At 44.4% G+C, this 16,960-nt stretch overlaps 1 protein-coding gene across 1 annotated transcript; it reads right to left on the bottom strand.

Annotated features, from left to right (window-relative positions):
* Positions 1-480: 480 nt before the first annotated feature.
* Positions 481-14,226, bottom strand: LOC112222916 (membrane-associated progesterone receptor component 2-like). The gene is made up of 3 exons (XM_042330414.1): positions 13,853-14,226; positions 1,772-1,927; positions 481-747 (listed from the first exon to the last, which is right to left on the bottom strand). The coding sequence occupies exons 1-3, from the start codon at positions 14,193-14,195 to the stop codon at positions 650-652; spliced, it is 597 nt and encodes a 198-aa protein (XP_042186348.1). The 5' UTR covers positions 14,196-14,226; the 3' UTR covers positions 481-649.
* Between the last annotated feature and the right edge of the window lie 2,734 nt (positions 14,227-16,960).

Below are 16,960 nucleotides of genomic sequence, written 5' to 3'. Positions count from 1 at the left end.
TCATGTCATTCAAAAACCCCTGAAACAGTTTCATCACTGGTTTCTGTTAGTGCTGATCTGTATGGTGAGGAGTCAGGCCAGGGCCCACCCATCCAGGACTGGGCTATCCAACCAGAGGAAAATTAGGGTTTGAGAGGGAAGAAGGAGGGTGTGCTTGAGAGGGAAGAAGAAGAAGGAGGGTGTGCTTGAGAGGGAAGAAGAAGAAGGAGGGTGTGCTTGAGAGGGAAGAAGAAGGAGGGTGTGCTTGAGAGGGAAGAAGGAGGAGGGGGTGCTTGAGAGGGAAGAAGGAGGAGGGGGTGCTTGAGAGGGAAGAAGGAGGAGGGGGTGCTTGAGAGGGAAGAAGGAGGAGGGGGTGCTTGAGAGGGAAGAAGGAGGAGGGGGTGCTTGAGAGGGAAGAAGGAGGAGGGGGTGCTTGAGAGGGAAGCGGAGGAGGAGGGGCTTGAGAGGGAAGCGGAGGAGGAGGGGGCTTGAGAGGGAAGAGGAGGAGGAGGGGGCTTGAGAGGAAAGAAGAGGAGGAGGAGGGGGAGTTGAGAGGAAAGAAGAGGAGGGGGGGCTTGAGAGGGAAGAGGAAGGGTGTGGGGGAGACAGGTGCTGTCAGCTGTTTGGGTCAAGGCTTTGGTTGGTGGTGTGAACAGGACAGGGCAACAGTTCAGTCATGTTTCAGGTGGTCCTTGATGTCCTCCTCATCTGTGTATTCTGACGGCTCATCCCCGGGCTTTAACAGTCGACCAACATAATCATATTTTTCTGAAATGAGAGATCACAAGGGTCAAATCAAACCATATTGCACCCTAATCAAGCACCAACATATATCCTACCAGGGCCTAAAACAAAGTAATGTGCTATATTGCTCAATTTAATGTAATACTCTGACCCGAGTCTTTTAATCAAAATATCAGACAAAAACATTCAGCTGGCCCTTTAAGGTTACCTTGGTAACACGGCAATTTCTGTCACGTGTGCCTGTGAGAATCTCACTAGAGGCAGATGTCTCTTTGCTAGCAATAGATGCAAACCAACATTGAAAAGCAACCAAGCTTGTGAACAAAACAATGTTTAAATAGACAAAACACACAAGGACTAAAGTCTCACTTTGGTAGACATTCGAGTAAATTAGACAAACTTTTATGCCTGTGCACATTCCTTCTAAAATCTTTCAGCAGCACTTTCTTCATTGCACACAGCCCCCCAGCTTTGTAGCGCGAGGTGGGATAGCTATAATGTTAGGATTCAGATTTCTGTCCATTACCAGCATGAAACAAAATTACAGAAATACTTTGAAAACAGCCACTGCAGCATTTATTCTACTAGAACTCACAACTGGCACACGTGCCCATACTTTTATTTGTTATAAAATGCTCACACTGTAAAGACCTGAGTGTGACTACCTGCCATGGCTGGTGAATTAAGACATTCATAGCCGCCAACGTGGCTGGTGAATTAAGACATTCATAGCCGCCAACGTGGCTGGTGAATTAAGACATTCATAGCCGCCAACGTGGCTGGTGAATTAAGACATTCATAGCCGCCAACGTGGCTGGTGAATTAAGACATTCATAGCCGCCAACGTGGCTGGTGAATTAGACATTCATAGCCGCCAACGTGGCTGGTGAATTAAGACATTCATAGCCGCCAACGTGGCTGGTGAATTAAGACATTCATAGCCGCCAACGTGGCTGGTGAATTAGACATTCTTAGCCGCCAACGACAAAAACTACCTGCATTTGGCAGGTGTTTTAGGCCCTGTATCCTACATATTGTTTCAGCTTACCCATGAACTGCCTCTCCCACTCTCTGACTGACTCCATCTGAACAGCGTTGAGGTCTGACAGGTCATCATACTCCTCCCTCAAGGCATCTTTCTCCAAACAGAACGTGGCCAGACCCCTCGATGCATCCCGGCCCGCAAAGATACCATAAGGACCGTCTGTAGGGAGAGAGACAGTATATTAAACAGAATATATACCTACTGAATTTAACTACGGATCAGTTCTATAAGGACCGTCCGTGGCAGGGATCCTCAACTACCGGGACCGTCCGTGGCAGGGATCCTCAACTACCGGGACCGTCCGTGGCAGGGATCCTCAACTACCGGGACCGTCCGTGGCAGGGATCCTCAACTACCGGGACCGTCCGTGGCAGGGATCCTCAACTACCGGGACCGTCCGTGGCAGGGATCCTCAACTACCGGGACCGTCCGTAGCAGGGATCCTCAACTACCGGGACCGTCCGTGGCAGGGATCCTCAACTACCGGGACCGTCCGTAGCAGGGATCCTCAACTACCGGGACCGTCCGTAGCAGGGATCCTCAACTACCGGGACCGTCCGTGGCAGGGATCCTCAACTACCGGGACCGTCCGTAGCAGGGATCCTCAACTAGATCCAGACGCAGAATGATTTCTTGCGCAGAAGGTCGGGGGGACCGAACATAATTCCAAATACTTTGTAGAATTCCTCACAATCAAATGTAGACCGCATTATCTACCAAGAGAATTCTCTTCGATTATAATCACAGCCGTATATATCCCCCCCCAAGCAGACACATCGATGGCTCTGAACGAACTTTATTTAACTCTCTGCAAACTGGAAACGATTTATCCGGAGGCTGCATTCATTGTAGCTGGGGATTTTAACAAGGCTAATCTGAAAACAAGACTCCCTAAATTTTATCAGCATATTGATTGCGCAACCAGGGGTGGAAAGACCCTGGATCATTGTTACTCTAACTTCCGCGACGCATATAAGGCCCTGCCCCGCCCCCTTTCGGAAAAGCTGACCACGACTCCATTTTGTTGATCCCTGCCTACAGACAGAAACTAAAACAAGAAGCTCCCACGCTGAGGTCTGTCCAACGCTGGTCCGACCAAGCTGACTCCACACTCCAAGACTGCTTCCATCACGTGGACTGGGAGATGTTTCGTATTGCGTCAGACAACAACATTGACGAATACGCTGATACGGTGTGCGAGTTCATTAGAACGTGCGTTGAAGATGTCGTTCCCATAGCAACGATTAAAACATTCCCTAACCAGAAACCGTGGATTGATGGCAGCATTCGTGTGAAACTGAAGGCACGAACCACTGCTTTTAATCAGGGCAAGGTGTCTGGTAACATGACTGAATACAAACAGTGCAGCTATTCCCTCCGCAAGGCTATCAAACAAGCTAAGCGCCAGTACAGAGACAAAGTAGAATCTCAATTCAACGGCTCAGACACAAGAGGTATGTGGCAGGGTCTACAGTCAATCACGGACTACAGGAAGAAACCCAGCCCAGTCACGGACCAGGATGTCTTGCTCCCAGGCAGACTAAATAACTTTTTTGCCCGCTTTGAGGACAATACAGTGCCACTGACACGGCCTGCAACGGAATCATGCGGTCTCTCCTTCACTGCAGCCGAAGTGAGTAAGACATTTAAACGTGTTAACCCTCGCAAGGCTGCAGGCCCAGACGGCATCCCCAGCCGCGCCCTCAGAGCATGCGCAGACCAGCTGGCCGGTGTGTTTACGGACATATTCAACCAATCCCTATACCAGTCTGCTGTTCCCACATGCTTCAAGAGGGCCACCATTGTTCCTGTTCCCAAGAAAGCTAAGGTAACTGAGCTAAACGACTACCGCCCGTAGCACTCACATCCGTCATCATGAAGTGCTTTGAGAGACTAGTCAAGGACCATATCACCTCCACCCTACCTGACACCCTTGACCCACTCCAATTTGCTTACCGCCCAAATAGGTCCACAGACGATGCAATCTCAACCACACTGCACACTGCCCTAACCCATCTGGACAAGAGGAATACCTATGTGAGAATGCTGTTCATCGACTACAGCTCGGCATTCAACACCATAGTACCCTCCAAGCTCGTCATCAAGCTCGAGACCCTGGGTCTCGACCCCGCCCTGTGCAACTGGGTACTGGACTTCCTGACGGGCCGCCCCCAGGTGGTGAGGGTAGGCAACAACATCTCCTCCCCGCTGATCCTCAACACTGGGGCCCCACAAGGGTGCGTTCTGAGCCCCTCCTGTACTCCCTGTTCACCCACGACTGCGTGGCCATGCACGCCTCCAACTCAATCATCAAGTTTGCGGACGACACAACAGTGGTAGGCTTGATTACCAACAACGACGAGACGGCCTACAGGGAGGAGGTGAGGGCCCTCGGAGTGTGGTGTCAGGAAAATAACCTCACACTCAACGTCAACAAAACTAAGGAGATGATTGTGGACTTCAGGAAACAGCAGAGGGAACACCCCCATCCACATCGATGGAACAGTAGTGGAGAGGGTAGCAAGTTTTAAGTTCCTCGGCATACACATCACAGACAAACTGAATTGGTCCACTCACACAGACAGCATCGTGAGGAAGGCGCAGCAGCGCCTCTTCAACCTCAGGAGGCTGAAGAAATTCGGCTTGTCACCAAAAGCACTCACAAACTTCTACAGATGCACAATCGAGAGCATCCTGGCGGGCTGTATCACCGCCTGGTATGGCAACTGCACCGCCCTCAACCGTAAGGCTCTCCAGAGGGTAGTGAGGTCTGCACAACGCATCACCGGGGCAAACTACCTGCCCTCCAGGACACCTACACCACCCGATGCTACAGGAAGGCCATAAAGATCATCAAGGACATCAACCACCCGAGCCACTGCCTGTTCACCCCGCTGTCATCCAGAAGGCGAGGTCAGTACAGGTGCATCAAAGCTGGGACCGAGAGACTGAAAAACAGCTTCTATCTCAAGGCCATCAGACTGTTAAACAGCCACCACTAACATTGAGTGGCTACTGCCAACACACTGTCAATGACACTGACTCTACTCCAGCCACTTTAATCATGGGAATTGATGGGAAATTATGTAAATATATCACTAGCCACTTTAAACAATGCTACCTTATATAATGTTACTTACCCTACATTGTTCATCTCATATGCATACGTTGATACTGTACTCTATATCATCGACTGCATCCTTATGTAATACATGTATCACTAGCCACTTTAACTATGCCACTTGGTTTACATACTTATCTCATATGTATATACTGTACTCGATATCATCTACTGTATCTTGCCTATGCTGCTCTGTACCATCACTCATTCATATATCCTTATGTACATATTCTTTATCCCCTTACACTGTGTATAAGACAGTAGTTTTTTTTTTTTTTGGAATTGTTAGTTAGATTACTTGCTCGTTATTACTGCATTGTCGGAACTAGAAGCACAAGCATTTCGCTACACTCGCATTAACATCTGCTAACCATGTGTATGTGACAAATAAAATTTGATTTGATTTGATTTGACTGCAAATTGATCGCAAGAAGCCCAAACAGATATTTGATTGTTTTCATATCAAACCTTGCTAACATTTGCATACGATCACATGGAAATACTTGGTTACATTGTTCCAAAATAAAAATCACTTGGAGCTGATTTCCTGGTCCGTCTTATATCTAACAAAGAAAATACAAAATAAATGAATATACAGTGCATTGGGAAAGTATTCAGACCCCTTTCCCATTTTCCATATTGTTACATTACAGCCTTAATCTGAAACGGATGAACCCCCCTGCTGAATCTACACACACTACCCAATAAATCAGACAGCAAAAAACTGTCTGATTAAGTATTCAGACCCTTTACGCAATACTTTGATGCACTTTTGGCAGCGATTACAGCCTTGAGTCTTCTTGGGTATGACGCTATAAGCCCATCACACCTGTATTTGGGTAGTTTCTCCCATGCTTCTCTGCAGATCCTCTCAAGCGCTGTCAGGTTGGATGGGGAGTGTTGCTGCACAGCTATTTTCAGGTCTCTCCAGAGATGTTCGATTGGGTTCAAGTCTGGGCTCTAGCTGGGCCACTCAAGGACATTGAAACTTGTCCCGAAGCCACTCCTGCGTGGTCTTCGCTGTGTTGTCCTGTTGGAAGGTGAACCTTCGCCCTAGTCTAAGGTCCTAAGCAGGTTATCATCAAGGATCTCTGTACTTTTCTCTGTTCATCTTTCCCTCGATCCTGATGAGTCTCCCAGTCCGTGCAGCTGAAAAAAATCCTGGCAGGCATGATACTGCCACCACCATGCTTCACCGAATCTTGAATCTCATGGTCTGAGTCCGTCAGGTGCCTTTTGGCAAACTCCAAGCGGGCTGTCATATGCCTTTAACTGAGTAGTGGCTTCCACCTGGCCACTCTACCATAATGGCCTGATTGGTGGAGTGCTGCAGAGATGGTTGTCCTTCTGGAAGGTTCTCCCATCTCCACAGAGGAACTCTGGAGCTCTGTCAGAGTGACCATCGGGTTCTTGGTCACCTCTCTGACCAAGGCCTTTCTCCCCTGATTGCTCAGTTTGGCCGGGCGGTCAGCTCTAGGAAGAGTCTTGGTGGTTCCAAACTTCTTCCATTTAAGAATGATGGAGGCCACTGGGGACCGTCAATGCTGCACGATCCTGTCTCTGAGCTCTATGGAGAATTCCTTCTACCTCATTGTTTGGTTTTTGCTCTGAAATGCACTGTCAACTGTGGAACCTAGGTGTGTGCCTTTCCAAATCAAGTGCAATCGATTGAATTTACCACAGGTGGACTCCAATCAAGTTGTAGAAACATCTCAAGGATGATCAATGGAAACAGGATGCACTGGAGCTCAATTTAGAGTCTCATAGCAAAGTGAGTCTTAAGAAGACCATGAGTAATTGCAATGAGCCCAACAATTTACATATACAGGAATCTTGTATAAGAGTATATAGTGTTAGGTAGGTACAGGAGTCTGGTACGGGAGTATACAGTGTTAGGTAGGTTCAGGAGTCTGGTACGGGAGTCTATAGTGTTAGGTTGGTACGGAAGTCTGGTACGGGAGTCTATAGTGTTAGGTAGGTACGGGAGTCTGGTACGGGAGTATATAGTGTTAGGTAGGTACGGGAGTCTGGTACGAGAGTCTATAGTGTTTCTCCTGTTGGAACACTTTTATACAAAATATGTTGGTTGGGTGATTAAACTACATAACGTGTTATCGTGTGTAATGGGCGAATAGAGTCTGCAGACACATGACACATACAGCAGCAGAACGTGTTGTGTTTTTACAAGACTGGGTTCCACTGAAAGCTTCTGTTTACATTGACAAGCTATTAGTAAGTTAGACAGACAAACCATGACATTTTCCCCCATTCTGAAGTCCCCACATCATGCATTGAGCTAAAAATGAACTTACCTTGCATTCGCTATAAAGTAGTGGATGATGGTCACAAAAATGACAAGAGATTTGAAGTGTTGCCCCCTTTCGCAGAGATTTTTTTTGCATGTTCTGCAGACAGGGTGACCATCTTCAATTAAGTTTCCCTAAGCACGCTTGTAAAACCCAAAATAGAATCACACATCAGATGTAGTCCTCTTAGAAGGCTGAAAAATTTCCCGAGCGCTGTCACTGCCTTCCTCCATGTTTTCACACAAAACAAAAGCCACGTTGCGCCTGCGTCAGACTGTTGCGAACTGTGGTTGATGCTGGACAGTATTTACCGGGAGTTTTTCAAACACGGTTTTAATGATAATTAACATTTGAAACAGTAATACTAACCGCTGGGAATTTTACCGGGGTTTGTCGTGAAACCGGTAACCGTTTCAACCCTAATACAGTACTAGTAAAACATTGACATCTACTCATTAAAGGGTTTTTCTTTATTTGTACTATTTTCTACATTGTAGAATAATAGTGAAGACATCAAATCTATGAAATAACACATATGGAATCATAGAAGTAACCAGAAAAGTCCTAAACAAAATATATTTTATATTCTTCAAAAGTAGCCACCCTTTGCCTTGACGACAGCTTTGCACATTCTTGGCATTCTCTCAACCAGCTTCCTGGAATGCATTTCAATTAACAGGTGTGCCTTGCTAAAAGTTAAATTGTTTAATTTCTTTCCTCCTTAAAGCATTTGAGCCAATCAGTTGTGTTGTGACAAGGTAGGGCTATCTTCTGTATACCACCCCTGTATACCACCCCGAAGTCCATATTATGGCAAGAACAGCTCAAGTAAGCAAAGAGAAACGACAGTCCATCATTACTTTAAGACATGAAGGTCAGTCAATACGGAAAATGTCAAGAACTTTGAAAGTTTCTTCAAGTGCAGTCGCAAAAACCATCAAGCACTATGATGAAACTAGCTCTCATGAGGACCGCCACAGGAAAGGAAGACCCAGAGTTACCTCTGCTGGATAAATTCATTAACGGCACCTCAGATTGTAGCCCAAATAAATGCTTCAGAGTTCAAGTAGCAAACACCTCAACATCAACTGTTCAGAGGAGACTGTGTGAATCAGGCCTTCGTGGTCAAATTGCTGCAAAGAAACCACTACTAAAGGACACCAATAAGAAGAAGAATTGCTTGGGCCAAGAAACACAAGCAATGGACATTAGACCGGTGGAAATCTGTCCTTTAGTCCAATGTGTGTCTTCGTGAGACACAGAGTAGGTGAACAAATTATCTCCGCATGTGTGGTTCCCACCGTGACACATTGAGGTGTGATGGTGCTTTGCTGGTGACATTGTCAGTGATTTATTTATAATTAAAAAAGGTACATTTAACCAGCATGGCTACCACAGCATTCTGCAGCGATACGCCATCCCATCTGGTTTGCCCTTAGTGGGACTATCATTTGTTTTTCAACAAGTTAATGACCCAAAACACACCTCCAGTCAGTGTAAGGGCCATTTTACCAAGAAGGAGAGTGATGGAGTGCTGCATCAGATGACCTGGCCTCCACAATCACCCGACCTCAACCCAATTGAGATGGTTTGGGATGAGTTGGACCTCAGAGTGAAGGAAAAGCAGCCAACAAGTGCTCAGCATATGTGTGAACTCTTTCAAAACTGTTGGAAAAGCATTCCAGGTGAAGCTGGTTGAGAGAATGCCAAGCGTGTGCAAAGCTGTCAACAAGGCAAAGGGTGGCTACTTTGAAGAATCTAAAATAACTTTTTTGGTTACTACACGATGCAATGTGTTATTGTCTTCTCTATTATTATGATGTATAAAATAGTAAAAATAAAGAAAAACCCTTGAATGAGTAGGTATCCAAACTTTACTGGTACTGAACATTTGCAATAAAAAGAAGTACCTGTTTTTGCTTCATCATTATGGGGTATTGTGATGTCATTATGGGGTATTGTGTGTAGATTGATGATTCTTTTTTTATTTGATCAATTTTAGAATAAGGCTGTAACGTAACAAAATATGGAAAGAGTCAAGAGGTCTGAAAACTTTCCGAATGCACTGCAAGTACTGAAATTTAGGCCCAAGTAAGTTACAGTATTAAGACTAAACAGGGTACGCTCTTAGCCCTAAAGCTTGGTGGTGGTTATACAAGTCTGCTATACTAAGCCTACCAATGATAACAATAATAACAATAAGGAGCTGTACAAAAAAGTCAGCAAACACCGGACACATACGATGTGTTTACAATACCGCGTTGGTAATAAAGCATCATTTGTTTGACCGCAACTTCTGGGTTAGCTAGCGTTGGCTAGGTACCTAGCTAGCACCAATACACCCAGCCTGAAAACAATGACCAGTAAAAACTGCAGTCATTTTCATTCTTAGCAATGATTTAGGAATCCTTGTAAGTATTAGCTAGGTTGCCACTTGTTCACCTATTGAAATTCAGTTCATGAAAATAAATAGCTACTTGCCAATAGCATTATAAAGTCAAGAGAAGAAAATGCCTGGAAGGAGGAGAGATGACTAGAAATGATTTGGTTGATTGTTTTATGTGTTGATTAATTGTCGGAGTAGAGGACCTTGTGCATTTCAGGTAAAATAACAACTCAATGTTTATATCCCAGGATAAATTAGCTAGCAAGCTAGCTAGCTAAATTGCCAAACATATTTAATGCTTTTCGACCTGTCCCCAAATTAATATAATTGGTTCAGAGTTTGTTTTGATATTTTAACCTGCGTGTTGTGATCGCGTTTGGTGTGGGGAGACAAAATAAAATACATGCAATACACAATTATGCACGCGCTCAGCCGGTTTGGGTTCCGTGTTAGACCTCTGCGTCCATGTGTGTGTGTTAACTATTTAACAGTACTAGGGTGCTTAAAAGGCCGCAAAACATTTTTATATCGGTATCAGTTTTTTTTGGCAAGGAAAATATTGGATATCGGCCAAAAATGTCACATCGGTGCATCACTAATGTGAACAATAAATCATAAATAATACCAGAGGCTGGTCTAAAGAAGAAAGTGTAGAGCCTTTATTACAGCAAAGATTAAAAACAGACTCATTTGTGAAATTGTTGCATGAGAATTGGTGCTCACAGAATCAGTAGACTATCAAACAAACAGGCAACAGAAGCAGGATCTGTCTCATTTCTGTACATATACAGTATATGGATGAGTCGTAAAGCCCGGCACATTAACAGTTAGGCTATTGATTATAGACATAATTAAGTTGGAGTTCCCTGTCTCCTCACTTTTCTTAGAAAATAAGTCAAGGTCTGTTTCCTTAATACCTCCCTCTGCTGCTGCCTCCATTGTTCTCAACGTCATTATGCCAATCGCAACTTGGTCTAGGAAAAGGCGCCAATTTAAAACCACACTAATGTGTTTCAGACCCACGGACAGCGACCACTATCCAACGCAGGAGAACGCGCATGTTATAAAATCATTTTTATTAGTGTTGCACCATTGTTCTTACATAATATAACCATATGCAATTTCAGTAGCACATGTCTTAGTGATGGACTGGGCCATCCCAACGGCCTCCACAACGGATCAGTCCACTCAGGCCGGCGTGAATCAGACAGGTGTTTTATACACCATGATATTCATGTTTTTGCTACTGCTCGACTAAAGAAATCCCGGTCGACCAACAGCCTATTGACCAGTCGACTAAATGGGTTCAGCCCTAGTTAGCATAGCATTAATCCTCAAAATATGGCTGGTTGGTCAACCTATAACGTTACTAGCTAACGTGATGTGATCTCAAAACAGTTAGCTAATGATAGATATCAGTAGGATCATTTAGCCAGCTTGCTAAATTGACTACATCATTACTACGGAGTCCCACCTCATTACTACGGAGTCCTACTAGGAAGACAACATCTGCATTTTAAAGGACTGACATGAGAATGATACTGTCCATCTGCCTATGAGAGGGCTATTTTGTTTGAATATAGAAGGTGATGTGTAGGGAACTAGAATATTTCAGTGATATTTCTGCTGTGTGCAGCCTTGACAGATCCCATGGGATGATGCAGCACCCTACACTGATAAGCCTATTCTTTGCCATGTTACAGCCCTGTTCAGACAGGTATTACTTGACGTTGGTTTTGTAATTATTATACAATCATGTGCGTTATTCCAGAGGACGATTCATACATGATCAGAAAAACTAAACTGCCCTCTGTAATTAAATTGACTTGTGACGGAAGCCTGGATGTTTTTATTGTATACCTCATGTCTAGACAATACGCTACACTGACAACTCGTGCTTGGCTGCCAAATGTACTGTATAGGTCTCCCCATAATATTTTAAAAAGTGTGATCATAATCATAATTTTAGCGATCCATCCATAGATGTCCTTCCTAATAACAATGCCCCTCAATGTATTTGAGCAGCTGAACAGTATTTGCACTTGACTGTTTATAGATGAGAAAGTGAACTTGCCATTACCCAAAAGTTTAGCGGTATGCTGCTTTGTGATCTATTGCCTAGGACAGGGCTCTCCAACCCTGTTTTTGTAGCGTCACCATCCTGTAGGTTCACTCCAACACTAAATAATTACCTGGTTGATAAACTGAATCAGGTTAGTTACAACGGGGGTTGTAGTGAAAACCTACAGGAAGGTAGCTTTCCAGGAACTGGGTAGGAGAGCCTTGACCTAGGACACCAACAGACAGCCAGGGTTTCATTAAATAAGCTTTATGCAATACTTTATTGCAGCATTTAGGCCCAATTAAACTGATGTATTTGGTGACGTTCAACTTCAATTCACTGGCACTATGAAGAATTGCTTAACCACACTCATTGATAGCCTAATATATACTTTAATATACTTTGAGTTTACGAGGCATTGCTAGATTACCAAGATATAGCTTATACGCACGGTTCTGGCTGTCTCTCCCTCACCTGCACGGTTCTGGCTGTCTCTCCCTCACCTGCACGGTTCTGGCTGTCTCTCCCTCACCTGCACGGTTCTGGCTGTCTCTCCCTCACCTGCACGGTTCTGGCTGTCTCTCCCTCACCTGCACGGTTCTGGCTGTCTCTCCCTCACCTGCACGGTTCTGGCTGTCTCTCCCTCACCTGCACGGTTCTGGCTGTCTCTCCCTCACCTGCACGGTTCTGACTGTCTCTCCCTCACCTGCACGGTTCTGACTGTCTCTCCCTCACCTGCACGGTTCTGACTGTCTCTCCCTCACCTGCACGGTTCTGACTGTCTCTCCCTCACCTGCACGGTTCTGACTGTCTCTCCCTCACCTGCACGGTTCTGACTGTCTCTCCCTCACCTGCACGGTTCTGACTGTCTCTCCCTCACCTGCACGGTTCTGACTGTCTCTCCCTCACCTGCACGGTTCTGACTGTCTCTCCCTCACCTGCTCCGCTCTGACTGTCTCTCCCTCACCTGCTCCGCTCTGACTGTCTCTCCCTCACCTGCTCCGCTCTCTCTTCACCATGGCAAGCACTAGTTTGGTCTTCTGACTGTTGTGTGTAGAATAGCTCAGCCTACTCATTGATAGCCCCTACTTTAGTGAACTTGCACAAGTCATTGCAAGTCAAGAAATTGCAAAATACAGCATTGCGATACCCTATATGTTTTTTTGTTTAAAAAGGCAAGTCAGTTAAGAACATTAAGAACAAATTCTTAATTACAATGATGGCCTAACAGGCCTCCCCTAACCCGGACGACGCTGGGCCAATTGTACGCCGCCCTATAGGAATCCCGATCACGGCCGGTTGTGATACAGCCCGGGATCGAACCAGGGTCTACAGTGAGGCCTCTAGCACTGAGATGCAGTGCCTTCAGACCGCTGCGCCAAACGGGAGCCACTTTTGATGACCGGTTATGACAGTCTGCCTGGTGGCCTACATGCCCCTCCCGTCTCTCTCGCTAGCTTGCTCTTTCTTTGCTGAAAGATGGGTGTTTTCGAAGTAGACTACGGTTTCCTCTGTTGCAAAAATACTGAATCTTAGGAGTCGATTCCAAGCTTTGACACCCAGAATTGGGAGTCGATTAACAACTCACACAGGGGCTCGGTTTCGACACGCTTTTGGGAATAACTAGCTAGATAGCTCACGTTAATTAACTAACGTTACTCTTGGTCCCTGCTTAAGCAATAGCTAATCAGTCTGTTTAGCTAGCGAGTTAATCTGCATTTGTACGTTACCTATGTAACAACAAGTTACGCAAATGTTAACGTTAAATTATCTAGTTTACTTGGGCTAGCTAGTTACATTAAAATCACCAGCTAGCTAACGTTAGCTAGTGGGTAGGTCTATAGTTTTTTAAAACAACCTGATGCCGTTTTTTTGTGGACATTGTAACGTTACCTAGTTAACATGCGTTGTTTTTGTAGCCAACCTACCTAAATTAGTACAGTAAACATGCACACGTGTCTAACTACAACCTAGAATAAACTAACGTTAGCTAACAAGCCATTGCAATGCTAACATTGCAAAGTGCCAGACTAACTAGCTAAGTTAGTTGGCTAACGTGCTAAATGAAAACACTAAAATAACTGCTTGTGTGGCTAGCTGCTAATGGAGTCAGTTATCCGGCTAACTTTACCAAGCTAGTCGAGGCTAACTATTGCGCCCAAACAACCGATATCATCCAGTGTGTTATTTACCATTAACGGATCCTTACCTCGGCCATAAAACGTTTTGCCGGTGGTAACATCGAATACTTTCATATTGACTGCCATCATGATCCGGGGGTTTTGCAGTCCATCGTATTCCCCAAGTTGCTCCAAAGTGAAATCACGTCTTCTCATCTTCGGCAGAGACGAGGCCTCGCTTCCCTGGGCCGCGTCAGCACCAATCCGTTTACCCCATCGCCGATAAATAACATAGCAGATCGTAACCACTACAACTAAAATACTTAAATTTAACAACATCCCGCCAAGACTGAACCCGTCAGACTCCTCTGAAGTCCCCGGTCCGCCACTAGTATCAACAGCTCCAGTCGACCTGTCTCCGTCATCCGCCATATTGTCAACAGCGCCTACCACAAAGACCCGCCCACCTGGGGCTCCTCGTCAGATATGATTGGCCCTGCTGCAATCATTCAGGGAGCTCACGCTCCACTGCGGACAAACACAAGCGAGAAATGTACTATTTGTTGAAGTGATAATGACAACTTGTGTGTTTTTAGGCAAGGGAATGCAATTAGCAGTTTCTTAAGGTCAATAAACACAGTTAGCCATTTAGAGTAACGATTAAGGACAGGTCATTCTTGTGAAATAAATAATCGTTTGTAGGCATTTTTAACAACGCTTTTTTTCCCTGATGCAAATCAATTTATTGCATCCGCCATGGAGTCCAGTTTCATAATATTACCTTCTATCCTAGTTGTTTTCCGTAATTTTGAAGTAAAATCGGAAAACAAGACTTATTTTAGGGCATTTTTCACCCTGGCAGTTCTTGAGCGCGGTGCACCAACTCGAGTTCTGAACAGTCTTTTCCCAACCCATTGAATGCTAGCTTCGCTGTTTGTAGCAATGACATTTACTAGCGTAAACCTTGTGGGTTAACCTCAAGTAACTTGACATTAACACAGCCACTTGGTGAAACCACAGATATAACAATGAGAGATATTTCACCAGATGTTTAAATGTGAAGCGTCCGGTTGGCGTTTCCGCTCTCTACCAAATATGGTAGTGAGAGGAAGCCCAGTGGCCGGCCGTGAGAGAAGATGGAACGAGATGGATTTTGGCCAACATTCTGCTAATTTTCTCATCGGTGAAACATTTGATCTCAATATAGTTTTTTGTTTCCAAAACTAGAATCTGTTAGGAACAGAGTGGACTACGTAGACATAACCATTTGCCAAAGGTGTACAAAAAGGTGCGTTGTTATAAAAGGAGTAAAAAGGCCAATGGAGTTATTGATCAGGTGACGAATTCCTTGCATGTTCTGCCCTATCCATCAAATGTTAAACATTTTCTGGTCATGGTTAACAATACTATTTTCAGAAAAAGGAATATAATCTTATCGACACACAAGTCCTTGTCTCCTTTTTAAGATGTGGCCAATTTAAACCGCAATAATATATATTTTTTTGCAAATAAACTATACTACGATTTTTTTGTTTCTACATGGCTGCTGTGTAATTTGATATGCATAGACATCGAGTTGAGAGTATGCTGCTGCAGTTCACTGAGTGGGTCTATCTAGCGCATTGCTAGGCAGTTTATGGTGATTTGGAGATCTGAAGCAGTTGCTACCTCCGATTATGAGCCCAGCGAGTGTAGCGACAGAGGTATGTAGTACTCACAGATGGCCACAGCGAGGCGCAAGAGACAACCCTAACCATTCCTGAGGCCTTTCTTACCCTAAACCTCCTTTGTTCCCATTCCTAAGCCAGTTGCTTTTACCTACAAATAGGGCTGTGGAGGTCATGAAACTTTGTCAGCCGGTGATTGTCAACCAAATAATTGCCGGTCTCATGGTAATTGACCGTTAATTAACATAAACATATTGTGCATCTCCTGGCTTCCATGCATAGCCTACAAGCCACACATTTGGAACATCTACATTTAAAAAAGTCTAATTAAACCATTATTTATTTTAGACAGGTCTAAAGAAACATGATATGAAGAAAATGTAGTCTTTTTCAGAAGAACAGAATAGAATGAGTTGTCCTTATCTTAGGCCGTGATCTAGATATGCCATATGTCTGTGGGCTACACTAGTTCATTTAGCAGGCAAGATTTGCTTGGAATTCCGTGGCATTATTTTATATTATTTTATAGTTTGAAGAATTCAATTGAACATAGCTGAATAAAATGGAACAGTTATTTTCTCCAAATGATTTGGGGAAGTGCGCAAAAGCAGCTATTCTGTGTTGAGTGGTTAATTAACAAAGAAATAGGTCCTCCTCTATGCTTAATTTAGAGTTATTTATGTTGTTTTTGTTGTTCTACAAATGTTGGACTATATGTTTTGATTTTTAATACATTCTTAAGGCTTCATGATAGCTTGGTTCCTCTCTAGGTTTCTTCCTAGGTTTTGGCCTTTCTAGGGAGTTTTTCCTAGCCACCGTGCTTCTACACCTGCATTGCTTGCTGTTTGGGGTTTTAGGCTTGGTTTCTGTACAGCACTTTGAGATATTAGCTGATGTACGAAGGGCTATATAAATACATTTGGATTTGATTTGATTTATGCCCTTGGGCTGAAAATAATAATTATAATTCCCTCCTCCCAACTGGGCGCTCCAACGCTCCTCTCACTCACACGGCTCTCCATCACATGATTGGGTTTTTCTCACAGGCTATAAGTAAAAACAGGCACGTTGGCAGTCATATTTTGAAGATAAATACACAACGCAGAGGATGAGAGGATTAAAAGCTAGAGTACTAATGGTCAATAGGGAATTGTAAATAGGAGTTGGGGTTCAGTTTAACATCTGTTTAGAATCTGTGGAATGTCGCTCCTGAACTCAGAGCTATGTGTCCCACGTTTTTATTGGTCTGTACATTGAGTCAGGAGCAGGACACTTGTTATTTGGCCATTGGCCCAGTTGTACTGCAAGGATTTCTGATTGGTCAACCCCAGGCTAGGGTGGGGGTTTATAAATGGCATCCTGTTCCTTTGTTCTGTGGAGAAAGGCTGAGGACAGGGGAGGTTGAACATCTAACTCCCAGCATAACATCTATGACTTGTCCTTTTCAAATAAATCTATTTTTTCTCCACCTGATTTGCTTTGGAGTTTGTGTTATTGAAGAATAACATCAAATGCTAACAATTGGTGCCG

The sequence above is a fragment of the Oncorhynchus tshawytscha genome, linkage group LG11 (assembly GCF_018296145.1).
Source record: "Oncorhynchus tshawytscha isolate Ot180627B linkage group LG11, Otsh_v2.0, whole genome shotgun sequence".
NCBI classification, from domain to species: domain Eukaryota; kingdom Metazoa; phylum Chordata; class Actinopteri; order Salmoniformes; family Salmonidae; genus Oncorhynchus; species Oncorhynchus tshawytscha.
Note: the sequence above shows the minus strand (reverse complement) of the source record. Positions and strands in the feature narration are given on the sequence as shown.